General features: G+C 35.3%; 1 protein-coding gene across 1 annotated transcript in view; it reads left to right on the top strand.

Annotated features, from left to right (window-relative positions):
* The window catches only part of ZFYVE16 (zinc finger FYVE-type containing 16), an 81,277-nt gene that overhangs the window by 65,659 nt on the left and 3,075 nt on the right, over nucleotides 1-12,543 (top strand). Inside the window, exons 15-17 of the mRNA XM_053587619.1 lie at nucleotides 8,420-8,582; nucleotides 9,658-9,763; nucleotides 10,782-10,949. Of these exons, the coding sequence (XP_053443594.1) occupies nucleotides 8,420-8,582; nucleotides 9,658-9,763; nucleotides 10,782-10,949 (437 nt within the window). The remainder of the gene's footprint in view (nucleotides 1-8,419; nucleotides 8,583-9,657; nucleotides 9,764-10,781; nucleotides 10,950-12,543) is intronic.

The following is a 12,543-nucleotide window of genomic DNA, read 5'->3' as shown; positions in this document are numbered from 1 at the left end:
TCTTCAGTGAAATGTCTGTTCCCATCTTTTGCTCAGTTTTCTATTGAGTTGTATATATTTTTCTAAATATATAATTATTTTATATATTTTAGATTCCCCTCTCCCCATTTTTGTAATGTCTTTTAAAATAGAAATTCTTATTTTAATACAGTATAATTTGTTAATCTTTTATGGTTAATACTTTTTATTTAAGAAATCTTTTTATGACACCAGTAGAAAGATATTCTCCTATATTGTCCCTGAAGATTTAATGTTTTGCCTTTTACAAATTAGTATTTAATTGGGAATTTGTTTTTATGTATTGTTGAGGTGGGGATCCAATGACATTTTTCTTCTTCTAAATAAGGGTTGATCCAACATTAATGTTTGAATAGTCCTTTTCCCCCAGTAATCTTTAGTGCTACCTTTGTCACATAGCATGTTTTATTTGCACAAGAATCTGTTTTTAGCCTATATTCTTAGCTTTTGTTATTATTTTGGGCCGTTTAATTCTGTACCAGTATCATACTATTTTGTTTTTATTTTTAACTTTTATTATAGAAAACCTCAAACATATATAAAAGTAAAAAGAATGACATATTAATAGTAAACCCTATGGAACTATCACCTACCATTAACAATTGTGACCTTATAGACAATCTAATCTGACTTTATTAATACCCCTTACCTGCTCTACCCTCATTGGATTATTTATTTATTCATTTATTTTGTAGAGACAGAGTCTCACTTTATGGCCCTCTGTAGAGTGCTGTGGCCTCACACAGCTCACAGCAGCCTCCAACTCCTGGGCTTAAGCGATTCTCTTGCCTCAGCCTCCCAAGTAGCTGGGACTACAGGCGCCCACCACAACGCCTGGCTATTTTTTGGTTGCAGTTTGGCCGGGGCCGAGTTTGAACCCGCCACCCTGGGTATATGGGGCCGGCGCCTTACCGACTGAGCCACAGGTACCGCCCCGGATTATTTTTATTATATCACTTCATTCACATATAGTACATATTTCTAAAAGAAAAAATATCTTTCAGAAACATAACCACAATACTATAGGTTGAGCATTCCAAATCCAAAAATCTGAAATCTGAAATCCTCCAAAATCCAAAGTTTTCTGAGAGCTGACATGACACTCAAAGAGCATTTTGTGTCACTTCAAGACATGACACTCCAATGTGCATTTCAAAATTCAAATTTTTGATTTTGGACATTTAGGTAATAAGTATTAATATATAATGCAAATATTCCAAAATCTGGAAAAATCCATAATCTGAAACACTTTTAGCCCCAAGCATTTCAGATAAGGGTTATGCAACCTTTTGTATTATCACACCTACATATATTATCAATAATTCCTACATATCTAATCATCAGTCTCATTTTCCCCATTTTTTTTCTTTTTTAAAATTTGTTCAAATCAGTAGCCAAATAAGATCTGATCACTGCAAGTGAGTATGACAACTCTCTTAGTTATATCCACTTTCAGTTCTTCTTGTGATTACTCTGTTTTAATCAGTTTGGGCTACCATAACAATATACCACAGATTGGGTAAATGAAACAACAGAAATTTATCTTTAGTTTTGAAGGCTGTAAGTTCAAGATCAAGGTGCCAGCAGGGTTGGCTTCTGGCGAAGCCTGTCTTCTGAGCTTGTAGGTGGTTTCTTCTCACTATGTCCTCACCTGCCTTTTCTCTGTGTGTACACTCAGAAAGAGAACAAGCTCTGTTCTTCTTACAAGGACACCAGTCCTTCCAAATTAAGGCCCCATGTTTATGACTTCATTTTACCATAATTATCTCCTTAACCCCAGATACAGTCACATTGGGAGTTAGGGCTTCAACATAGGAATTTTGGGAGACCACAATTCAGTCTACAATATTTAGATTTTCTAATTTTCCTTGAATCAGTTATGGTAGCATGTATCTTTCTAAGAATTTGTCCATTTCATCTAGGTTATCTAATTTGTTGGCTTACAGTTATTCATATTATTCCCTTATAATCCATTATATTTCTGTAAGGTTGACCTTACAGAATAACCCCTCATTCATTCATCACTGATTTTACTAATTTGAATCTTCTCTCATTTTTCCTTGGTCATCTTAGTAAAAGTTTGTCAGTTATATTTTGTTTCTCTGATTCTCTCATGCTGCATTCTTTTGTTAAATATATAATTTCTGTTGTACCATTTTAATTTATGTATCACTTTCCTTAATATGTGTTAGTTCTTAGTTATTTCTTGTTGCCATGGGCATAATGATATGATTCAGATAAATACCAATTCAGTTTCCATGGTATATAAAAGTTTTGCTCCTAGTATTATTTCCTCCCTCTTCCTTTGTGCTGTTATTATCATACAGATTACATATTTGTACATTGTATGCCCATCAGTACTGATTTATAATTATTGCTTTATGCGCATGCTTTTAAATCAGAGAGTAAGAAAAAAGAATTGTGATCAAAAGTGCGTTTATATTATCTTATATACTAACCTATCCATTTACCTTACCTGTGCTTTTTATTTTTTTCAGTATGATGGACTCCCTTTCCTATTTATTTTACCTTAAGTGTGCTAGCGAAACATTTTCTCAGTTTTTATTTACCTAGGAATATATATATATATATATACGCCTTCATTTTTGAAGGAGAGCTTTTTTGGATATAGAATTACTGGTTAACAATATTTTTCTTCTAGCACCTTGAAATGTGTCATTCCACTATCTTCTGGCATCCATGGTTTCTGATAAGAATTAGCTGTTAATTTTATAATATTTTGGATCCTTTGTACTTTGCTAGTTGGCATGTTGCTTCTTTCATGACTCTTTATCTTTGTCTTTCACAGTTTGATTGTGATTTGTCTAGAGCTAGATCCATTTGAGTATATACATGCTTGGAGTTCTTTGTGCTACACAACAGTGTATGTGGGTAATCTCGATATTCACAGTTCTCTGTTCATTTTTCTTCCTTCTTTTTTTCTTTCTGTTCATCAGACTAGATAATCTTTGCTCTTCATTCAGGTTTACTAATTCTTCTGCCTACTCAAATCTGTTGTTGAGCTCTGATAGTGAATTTTTCATTTTAGTAGTTTATTTTTGTTTTGTTGAGACAATCACACTCTATTTCCCTGGCTAGACACAGTGGCATTATCATAGTTCACTGCAACCTCAAACTCCTAGACTCAAGTGATTCTTCTGCCTCAGCCTCCCAAATAGCCGCAACTACAGGCATACACCACACCTAGTTATTCTTTAATTATTATGTAGAGATGGGGTCTAGCTAGCTCAGGCTGGTCTGGAACTCCTAGGCTCAAATGATCCTCTCTCAGCTTCTCAAAGTGCTGGGATTACAGATGTGAGGCACCATGCCCAGATAGTTTTTGTGCTTTCAAAACTCCAAAGTTTATATGGTAGAACCTCCATAGTTGACAATTTGCCTATATTGGCTGCCTCCTTAACTTCACCTAATTTTCATAGACCAGACATGCACTACATGTATGTATTAGTATAGCAGACCTAGTTCCTTATGTTGACCATTTCTGTATGTTGACCAGTTTGTTATATTCCCTAAGGTGGTTAAATTACAGAGATTCTACTGTATTCGGTTCTTTTTTTTATCATTTCTATTTTCTCTTTAGTTAGACATCATTCTCATACTTACTTTTGGTTCTTTAGACATGGTTTTCTTTGGTTCATTGAACATATTTTAAATAGTTGATTTATACTCCTTGTTTAGTAAACACAATGTTTTGGTTTCCTTATTTTTTTGTTGTTGCAGTTTGGCCGGGGCCAGGCCTTAACCAGCCACCCTTGGTATATGGGGCCGGCACCCCACCCACTGAGCCACAGGCACTGCCAATGTTTTGGTTTCCTTTGAAACAGATTCCATTACCTGTATCTCCCCCACCCCGTGTATAGTTCATATTTTCCTGTTTCCTCATGCATGTAATTTTATTTTAAAAACTGGATATTAAAATAATTTGACAACTCTTAAAATCAGATTTTCTCCCCTTTCTCAGAGTTTGTTTTTGTAGCTATTGTTTGTTTAGTAACTTTTCTGAACTAGTTCAGTAAAATATATATTCTTTGTTATACATGTATAGTCAATAAGTCCTCTGCTCAGTTAATCATCTAAAAATTGAAGTGAAATTTCCTAAAAAGCCTAGAGCCGATAAGTTTCCCTGTCTTTGCCAAAGGTCTATGTGCTTGTTAAGGCATGCCTTTAATATTCAAATCAGGCAGTTGACAGTTGTACCTCAGCCTTCACTTCTTGCTTGTACAGAGATTCTAGGTCAGTCTGAGCTGAGAGTTTAGGGCCTTCCCAGGTCTTTCCTGGGCACATCCACGACCTTGCACTTGAATGTGACCTTCTAAATTCCCCAGAATATTTCAGAACTTTTCAAAGCCCTTATAAACGTGTCATTTCTCAGCTTTTCCTTTTAAGTTTTTGGTTAGTATGTAGTTCGCCTTGATTGTTATCTGCAGCTAGAGGGAGCCACAAGGTCAATCGCTTGCTCTCTGCATAATCATTTCCAATTGGAAAAAAGCTTCCTGAAAAAAGACTGTTCCCACTGGGCAAGCTTAGAGTCAGATCTAATAAGACACCCCTTGTAAGTGGGGTCTTCCAGGGTACTACCTGAAAAGTCACATGATAATTCTCCTTTAATTAAGTCTTCGAAGGAGCTCCTGTTCCTTTTTACTCTTCCCAGTGGCTACTAGGCTGTTGGTTTTTAAGGCTCCTGCTGTGCTGGAGATGAGGGAATGGGAATAGGACAGGTTAAAATGACACAAACTGTGTTATCCTTACTAGTATTCAGTTACGTTTATTTAATAAACACTTGCCAGGTTACTTCAAGCTTTTAGTTAAAGAGTTCAGAAAGAGTTGCTTCTGACACTTTGCCAGTTTCCTCATTCCTTTTATAGAGAAGAGTATTCTAGGAGGTTTTTAGTCTAGCACATTCATTAATGCCATCCTTTATACCAGTGATTTTCAACCAGTGTGCTGCAAACATTTTTAAAGATAATTAATTATTTTTTAAAGAAGTTTCAAATATAGTAAGTATATTCTTTTTTTTTTTTACTTTTTTTTTTTTTTAACAACATAATTTAAGTGTGCCATGGAAGTTTAATCATAGGTTCAAGTGTGCCATGAGATTAAAAAAGATTGAAAAACACTGCTGTATACTATCTCAGTTATACAGGGTGGCCATAAAGTTTGAACAGCCCTGGCCAGTTGAAAGAAACCCTTTGATTTTTTATATTAATTTTAAGATCAACTTGTCCTGTTTTAAAAAGAACTGCTGGAATTTTTATTTATTTTGCATTAAATCATTAGTTTAATTTTGAGAAAGTTGGCTTATTTTCCTGTTTTATTGTTCCTATCTATGTACATGGACTACCTTCAATTTATTTAGGTTTTTTTTTTTTTGTAGGGACAGAATCTCACTTTATTGCCCTCAGTAGAATGCCGTGGCATCACACAGCTCATAGCAACCTCCAACTCCTGGGCTTAAGATGCTTTTGCCTCAGCCTTCCAAGTAGCTGGGACTACAGGCACCCATCACGATGCCCAGCTATTTGTTGTTGTTGTTGGAACCTGCTACCCTCAGTATATGGGGCCGGCGCCTTACCCACTGAGCCACAGGCGCCACCCTATTTAGATCATTTTTTAATCTATAGTTATCCATCACTTACCAACAGGGATACATTCTGAGAAATGTGTTAAGTGATTTTGTCATTGTGCAAACATACAGTGTACTTAGCAAACCTACCTGGTTGTAGCCTATTGTTCCTAGAGTATCAACTTATACAATATGTTGCTGTACTGAATACTGTAGGCAATTATAATGCAGTGGTGTCTGTGTATCTATACATATCTAAACATAGAAAGGGTATAATAAAAATATAGCATTATAATTTTATGGGACCAATGTCATATATGTGGTTCATCTTTGAGCAAAATATTGTTATATGGTACATGACTGAATGCCAATAAAATTTTATGGTTTTTTGGTTTAGGCCTTGTATCTTGGTCAGGTGGTTGCCCATCTTCTTGATGAATTTCACGTCCTCATCTAGGAAGTGACTCTCCAGGAAATCACAGAGATGGGGGTCTCTAAGGGCAGAACTCAAGGCATGAAGATGTAAAAGAGCCTGGTTCTGGTTCTTCTCCAGGGCCATAGCAGCTTCCATTGCATCCAGGGTTGCATCTCACTCTTTTTTTTTTTTTTTTTGAGATGGAGTCTCAAGATGTTACCCTGGGTAGACTGTGCCGTGACATCACAGCTCACAGCAACCTCAAACTCTTGGGCTTAAGCGATTCTCTTGCCTCAGCCTCCCAAGTAGCTGGGACTACAGGTGCCAACCACAATGCCTGGCTATTTTTTTGGTTGTAGTTGTCGTTTTGAATCCGGCAGGTCCCGGGTGGATTCAAAACTGCCTGCTCTGGTGTATGTGGCTGACACCCTAGCCGCTGAGCTATAGGCGCTGAGCCCTAACTCATCTTTAGATGGCTTTTGCACACAGTCCTCAACCAGGCTGGTTTTGAGGTTTCAAAAGACACTCAAAGCCTTACTTCTCCTCAGCCAATTCACAGAAGTGGCCCAGGCCTTTTAGAGCCACATGGTGGTGCCAGTCAAAATAGTAGCTCAGAAAGAGGTAGTTTGCATCCAGATGCAAATTGACCAGATGGTTGCTGGCTGCCTCTACATTAGTGGAATAATTCTGATGAGTCTGGGAGCTTGTAGTTGGTCGGCAATGTGGAACTAACTACAGAAAAATGGTGTTAGCTGGCTCAGAAGCAGGAGATGGCTGTGAAGATGGTCCTGGAGATTGCAAGTGGAAAAGAGATCTATATGCTGTCACAGGCTGGAAGAAAGGGAGTCCCGGGCCTCTTCCACAAACTTTGTTGAAGCAAGGGCAGATCTGAGTGGGACTGCCTAAGGCAATCTTGTATTGTTGGTTTTAATTTTGCTCCAGTTCTCAGGGCAGCAGTTTGCCCTGTGACCTGTATTCGCTGATGCATCTAAGAGGAATTGTTTGCTTTTGTTTTGTTCAGCTTTTTATTATTATTGTTATGAAGATGGAAGCCTCAGTTTCTCTTTACATGTTGGAGCAAAAACTGGAAGTTCGTTAGCACTTTTGGTAGTCTGCTGGCTTTTATTCCCGTCTTTATTTCATTCTCATTTACAAAGGATTTTTATTGAATATACAAATCTGCTTTAAAAGTTTTATTTTCTGTTAATATTTTAAAGATGCCATTTCTTTGTCTTCTGGCCACCATTTCTTTTCTTTTTTAGTTTTATTTTTATAAGAACATTTATAATATGAGATCCATTGTCTTAAGAAATTTTTAATAGTACAATACAGTGGTTCTCAACCTTCCTAATGCTGCAGTGTATTTTCATTGTTAAAAGGGGTCGCGATCCACAGGTTGAGAACTGCTGATATAATACATTATTGTTGACTAGGTACAATATTGTATACCAGATCTCTATTGCTTATCCATCTTGGTTTACTAAAACTTTATGCCTGTTGATTAGTAACTCCGATTTCTCCCTTCTTCCAGCCCTTAGCAACTACCATTCCATTCTGATTTTTAAACATTTGGCTGTTTTAGATACTTCACTTAAATATAATCATGTAACATTTGTCTTTCTGTGCTTATTTCATTTAGCATAGTATCCTCAGGATTCATCCATGTTGAAGTTTCCCTTTTTTTTTGAAGCCGAGTAATATTCCATTGTATGTATGCACCATGTTTTCTTTATCTGTTCCTCTGCCAATGGACATTTAGGTTGTTCCCACATCTTTGCTATTTTGACTAGTGCTGTAGTGAACATGGGAATGCTCTCTTTGAGATCCTGATTTCAATTATTTTGGATAAATACCCAGAATAGCACTGTTGGATCATATGGTAGATATGTTTCTAATTTTTTTGTTGTTGTTGTTTCTAATTTTTTAAGTAACCTCTGTACTGGGTAGAGTGCCAAGGCGTCATAGCTCATAGCAACCTCAAACTTTTGGGCTTGAGCGATCCTCCCGCCTCAGCCTCCCAAGTAGATGAGACTGCAGGTGCCCACAACGCCTGGCTAGTTTTTTATTTTTAGTAGAGATGGAGGCTTGTTCTTTTTCAGGTTGGTCTGGAATTCCTGAGCTCAAGCAATTAACCTTCCTCAGCCTCCCAGAGTGCTAGGATTATAGGTGTGAGTCGCCATGCTGGGCCAGAAATTTTTATCTTTGTTTACTCTCACACCCAAAAAAGAATCCTTAACTTTATGAAGTAACTCATTTTCTAATGGAAAACAACCATTAAGATGATTAACAAATGATGTGAAACATATTTCTTACACAGAACGTATTTTGATAGAAAATTTTGTGACTTAGACATGCAAATTGATATTTGGCAAAAGAAATGTGAAACATTCTCTCATTTCTAGATGGCTTAATGGTACAGATAACTCCAGAGACCATGGATGGCTTGCGGCTAGCTCTACGAGAACAAAAAGACTTTAAAATTACATGTGGAAAAGTTGACTCAGTAGACATGAGAGAATATGTGGATATCTGTTGGGTAGATTTTGAAGAAAAAAGAAACAATGGGTAGGAATTTTTTGTTACTAAAATGTAATAGATTTGATGGAGAGGGAAAGATAAAAACATCTTGTTAATAAAATTAAATATTTTATGAATAGACTTTTTTAATTTTAAGTAAATTTATTTCAGGTTAATGTGAAGGTACAAACAACTAGGTCAAAATATTTGATTTTGTTAGGTAGAGACAAGAGGTAGTCTACCAGACTTATATTGTTAATTTAAATGTTTATGCCCAAATTAATGAATACAGTCTATCTTTTTAGACACATAGTTAACCAGCCTCATAAGTGGGTATTTTTTGGGGTTTTTGGCCAGGATACTGTAAATTATTAAAGAGTGGTCAATTTGGGAGTGGAGGGCAATGATCAAATATCCATTGAGTAGCAGTGTGGGTTTGATGTCAGGGCTGAGAGGGGCAAGATTCTTTTTCTGGTATACTGTACCTATTTTCATCAAGTAAGTAAAGGATCCTTTTTGGATGATATACTGTATTATTTTGATTCACTATAAATATTAACAACCAGATTTTATATATATATATAATATATATATTATATACATTATGTATATATTATATACATCTTAGAGGCCTTAGAGAGATTATTACTGCCATTTCTTCCTCTCTTCAGTTACCCATTTTCTTTCTCTTTTGGAGATTGGCTAAGGGGTCTGGAGCAAAGAAGGAAGAAGAGGGCTAATGCTGAAGGATTCCAAAATTGAGTTTTTGAGTTCATGAGTTCATGAGACAGCTTTTCTGTTAGGAGATTATCTAAGGTATTTTAAACCTCAGGTGTGAACTGGGTATATAAAAAAGGAGATATAATTTATTGATGTTGCCTCCTAACAGGCTCTGAAAAAAATATAATTTATTAATGAATAAAAAAAGATTACTACACAATTAGGAAATCTTGGTAAAGAGTATGAACTACAGATTTAATTACTTTGTACATAATTGAAATATTTTTTAGCTGCTTTAAATTTAGAGCTTTTATAATTTTTCTCCTTATTCTGTTTGTTTAATAACTCATTTCACAAAAAGCACTTTGGTACTAATCCTATTCTATCACATTGTATTTGGTAGTGTTATCAGTTCAGTGGATGGAATGTCATTACAAGGATTTCCAAGTGAAAAAATAAAACTGGAAGCAGATTTTGAAACTGATGAGAAGATTGTGAAATGTACTGAGGTAACTGAGAAAGTCCCTTCTCTATAGATGCTATGTTTAGATATGGTTTTTGTGTTTAGAACTTAAATATTGTGCAGACTCAGCCTCTGAACATTACCCTTCTTACATTATACTTAAGACACATTTCTACCTTAGACTGTCTTTTTCTTTCTTTTTTTTCAGCCCAACTTCAGACATTCTTATTTCAAAATATTAAGGAGGCATAAATGTTTTTGGTTTTTGTAATGCTTTTGAATCATGGTTAGGTAGGTTTTTACTCATCCCTTCCACCCTTCTTCCCCCTTCTTGATTTCCAGAGAGTTTTACTTCACCAGAGACTGTCTTTTATACACCAGATTTGGATTTCCATAGACTTAGTGCAGGCTATCATATGGTGTGGTACTGCCTGCTAGCTAATAGTTAAATTTTGACAGCCTTGCCATGTTTGTCCATATTATTGTTATTTTCCTCTTATTTTACAACAAATAAACTATCTTGTTGATATTAATTTATAATCAATATTCACATGTGAAAGTTATTTTTATGTGTTCCAGTTTTTTAAAAAGATAACGTTTCTGTCCTTTTAAGAGGATACAAACTATGGACATCCAGTCACTTAGTCTATCTCCTTATTCCCCCTCATGTTCATCTTTTATGTACTCTTTGTGATTTTATGTGAGTGCAAGACAGATAAAACTATAGTGATATAGAAACTATAGGATATTATTTATTTATCTTAACTGTAAATGTCTTAATAGCATGGATTCATTAGTACCCTACCCTGAACTTACGTTAACAAGACTTTCGTTGCTACAAGTTAACTTGCGGTAAAAATAGCTGAGCCATTCCCATATTCCATAACCTTTGTTTTTTAGTTTTTATTTATATTATAAATCAAGCTATGTATAAAGAATTCTCTCAATAGTGATTTTCATGGTACTTTACATTGGAATTTTATTAAAGTTTAAAGAAGCAATTTTGAGTTTTTAAAGTTACTTTTAATCTTAATCATGACATTTCACAATTAAATATATTTCAGGTGTTTTACTTTGCAAAGGACCAGGATTTATCAATTTTATCAACCTGTTATCAGTTTGCAAAAGAAATAGCCATGGCTTGTAGTGCTGCACTTTGCCCTCACTTGAAAACTCTAAAGAGTAATGGAATGAATAAAATTGGACTCAGAGTTTCCATTGACACCGATACGGTGAGGCCTGTTTTTGTGATGTATTTATAAAATTAATGTGTCACATTAATTTAACATTATTGAAAAATAAAATTTTTTTTCTTTAACCGTTTATTTTGGGATAAAAGAAGGGAGTTAAAATTTGTTGAGTATCACATTTATGCTACACACTCCTCATGTTATAATCTCTACAACAGGATCAGCAAACCTTTTTTCTAAAAGGATATAGTGAAAAGTTTAGATACTGTAGGCAGTGTGGTTTCTTTCGCAGCTCCTCAGCTTTGCCATTATAGTGAGAAAGCAGCTAGTGACAGTATGTAAACAAAAGAGTGTGGCTGAATTCCAGTGAAACTTCCTTTATCCAGCTATCTAGCCAGGTCAGACAGATCTGGTCTGCAGGCCATAGTTTACTGGCCCCTGCTTCATGACTACCCTGCCTGATAGTGTTTTAAATTTACTAATTCTGAATAGATTCTACATGCACATGATTTAAAATCTTTAAAGTCTGAATGTGTATATATAACCGGACCACCTCACTGAACGTTTCCAGAGACCAGCAATTCACACTGTAGTCTATAAAATTGGTAGACTTTGGAGATAAAAACTCTGAGCTACAATGTAAATGGTTCCCGGTACAGTTATGCAAGACAATAGTCCTGGAAATAATCTCTTTCCTACCCTCAATTCCCAGTCTCTCCCTGACAGTATGGAGTTCACCTCCATACTCTCCCTCATTCTCTCTCCCTGGCCATGCAATCAGTGTTAAACAAATTCATTTCTTACATATCTGTGATTTTATGCATGTACAAGTAAGTAGGTATGTTTGTCCTTTTTGTCCCCTCTCTTTTACACTGTTTTTTCCCCATGCTTCTTTAACTTATTATTATGTATTCTTTTTAATAGTTGCATAGTAGTTGATTATATAAAATGTACCATAATTTAACTATTTTTTATGCATATTTGGTATATGTTTATTGACATTTTTTAGGTTGTACACAATATTATGCTTTTGCATAAGTGTGACTTTATCCATTAGAAAAATTCCTAGAATTGCCAGTTATTTATTCAAAAGATATTACCATATTATCCCCAATAGAAGTTATGCCAAATTGTATTTCCCTCCAGCAGTTATGAGCGAGCTCTTTCCTTCACATCCTTACCAAAGAAATATATAATATAAATTTTGAATTTTGACAATTTGGTAAGTGAAATAATATCCCAGTATTATTTCTTTTAATAGTGAGTAATGATCATCTTACACATAAGAGCCTTTTATTTTCTTTCAACTTTTAGTTGTTAGGTATATTTATTTTGTAACTGTTTTCGACATCCAACATAGTGATTTTCAAAGCAAATTCTTCATTAGAATAGTTAAATCTAAACCTGGGTGAATTCATATGCTGAAAGCTTGCTTTTCTCTAGCTAGGATGTGTAATACTCATAGTTCTTGTTGGAAAGAGGATATTTTGTTTTCATCTCACTCTTAAAACTGTGGCTCAAGGAGTAGGGTGCTGGCCCCGTATGCTGGTGGTGATGGGTTCAAACACAGCCCTGGCCAAAAACTGCAAAAATAAATAAATGCCTTAAAAAAAAAAAAAAACTTGCCTTTTCAAGG

The sequence above is a fragment of the Nycticebus coucang genome, chromosome 1 (genome assembly GCF_027406575.1).
Source record: "Nycticebus coucang isolate mNycCou1 chromosome 1, mNycCou1.pri, whole genome shotgun sequence".
In the NCBI taxonomy this organism is placed as follows: domain Eukaryota; kingdom Metazoa; phylum Chordata; class Mammalia; order Primates; family Lorisidae; genus Nycticebus; species Nycticebus coucang.
The sequence above is the reverse complement of the archived record's forward strand: the minus strand, read 5'-3'. Positions and strand labels throughout refer to the sequence as shown.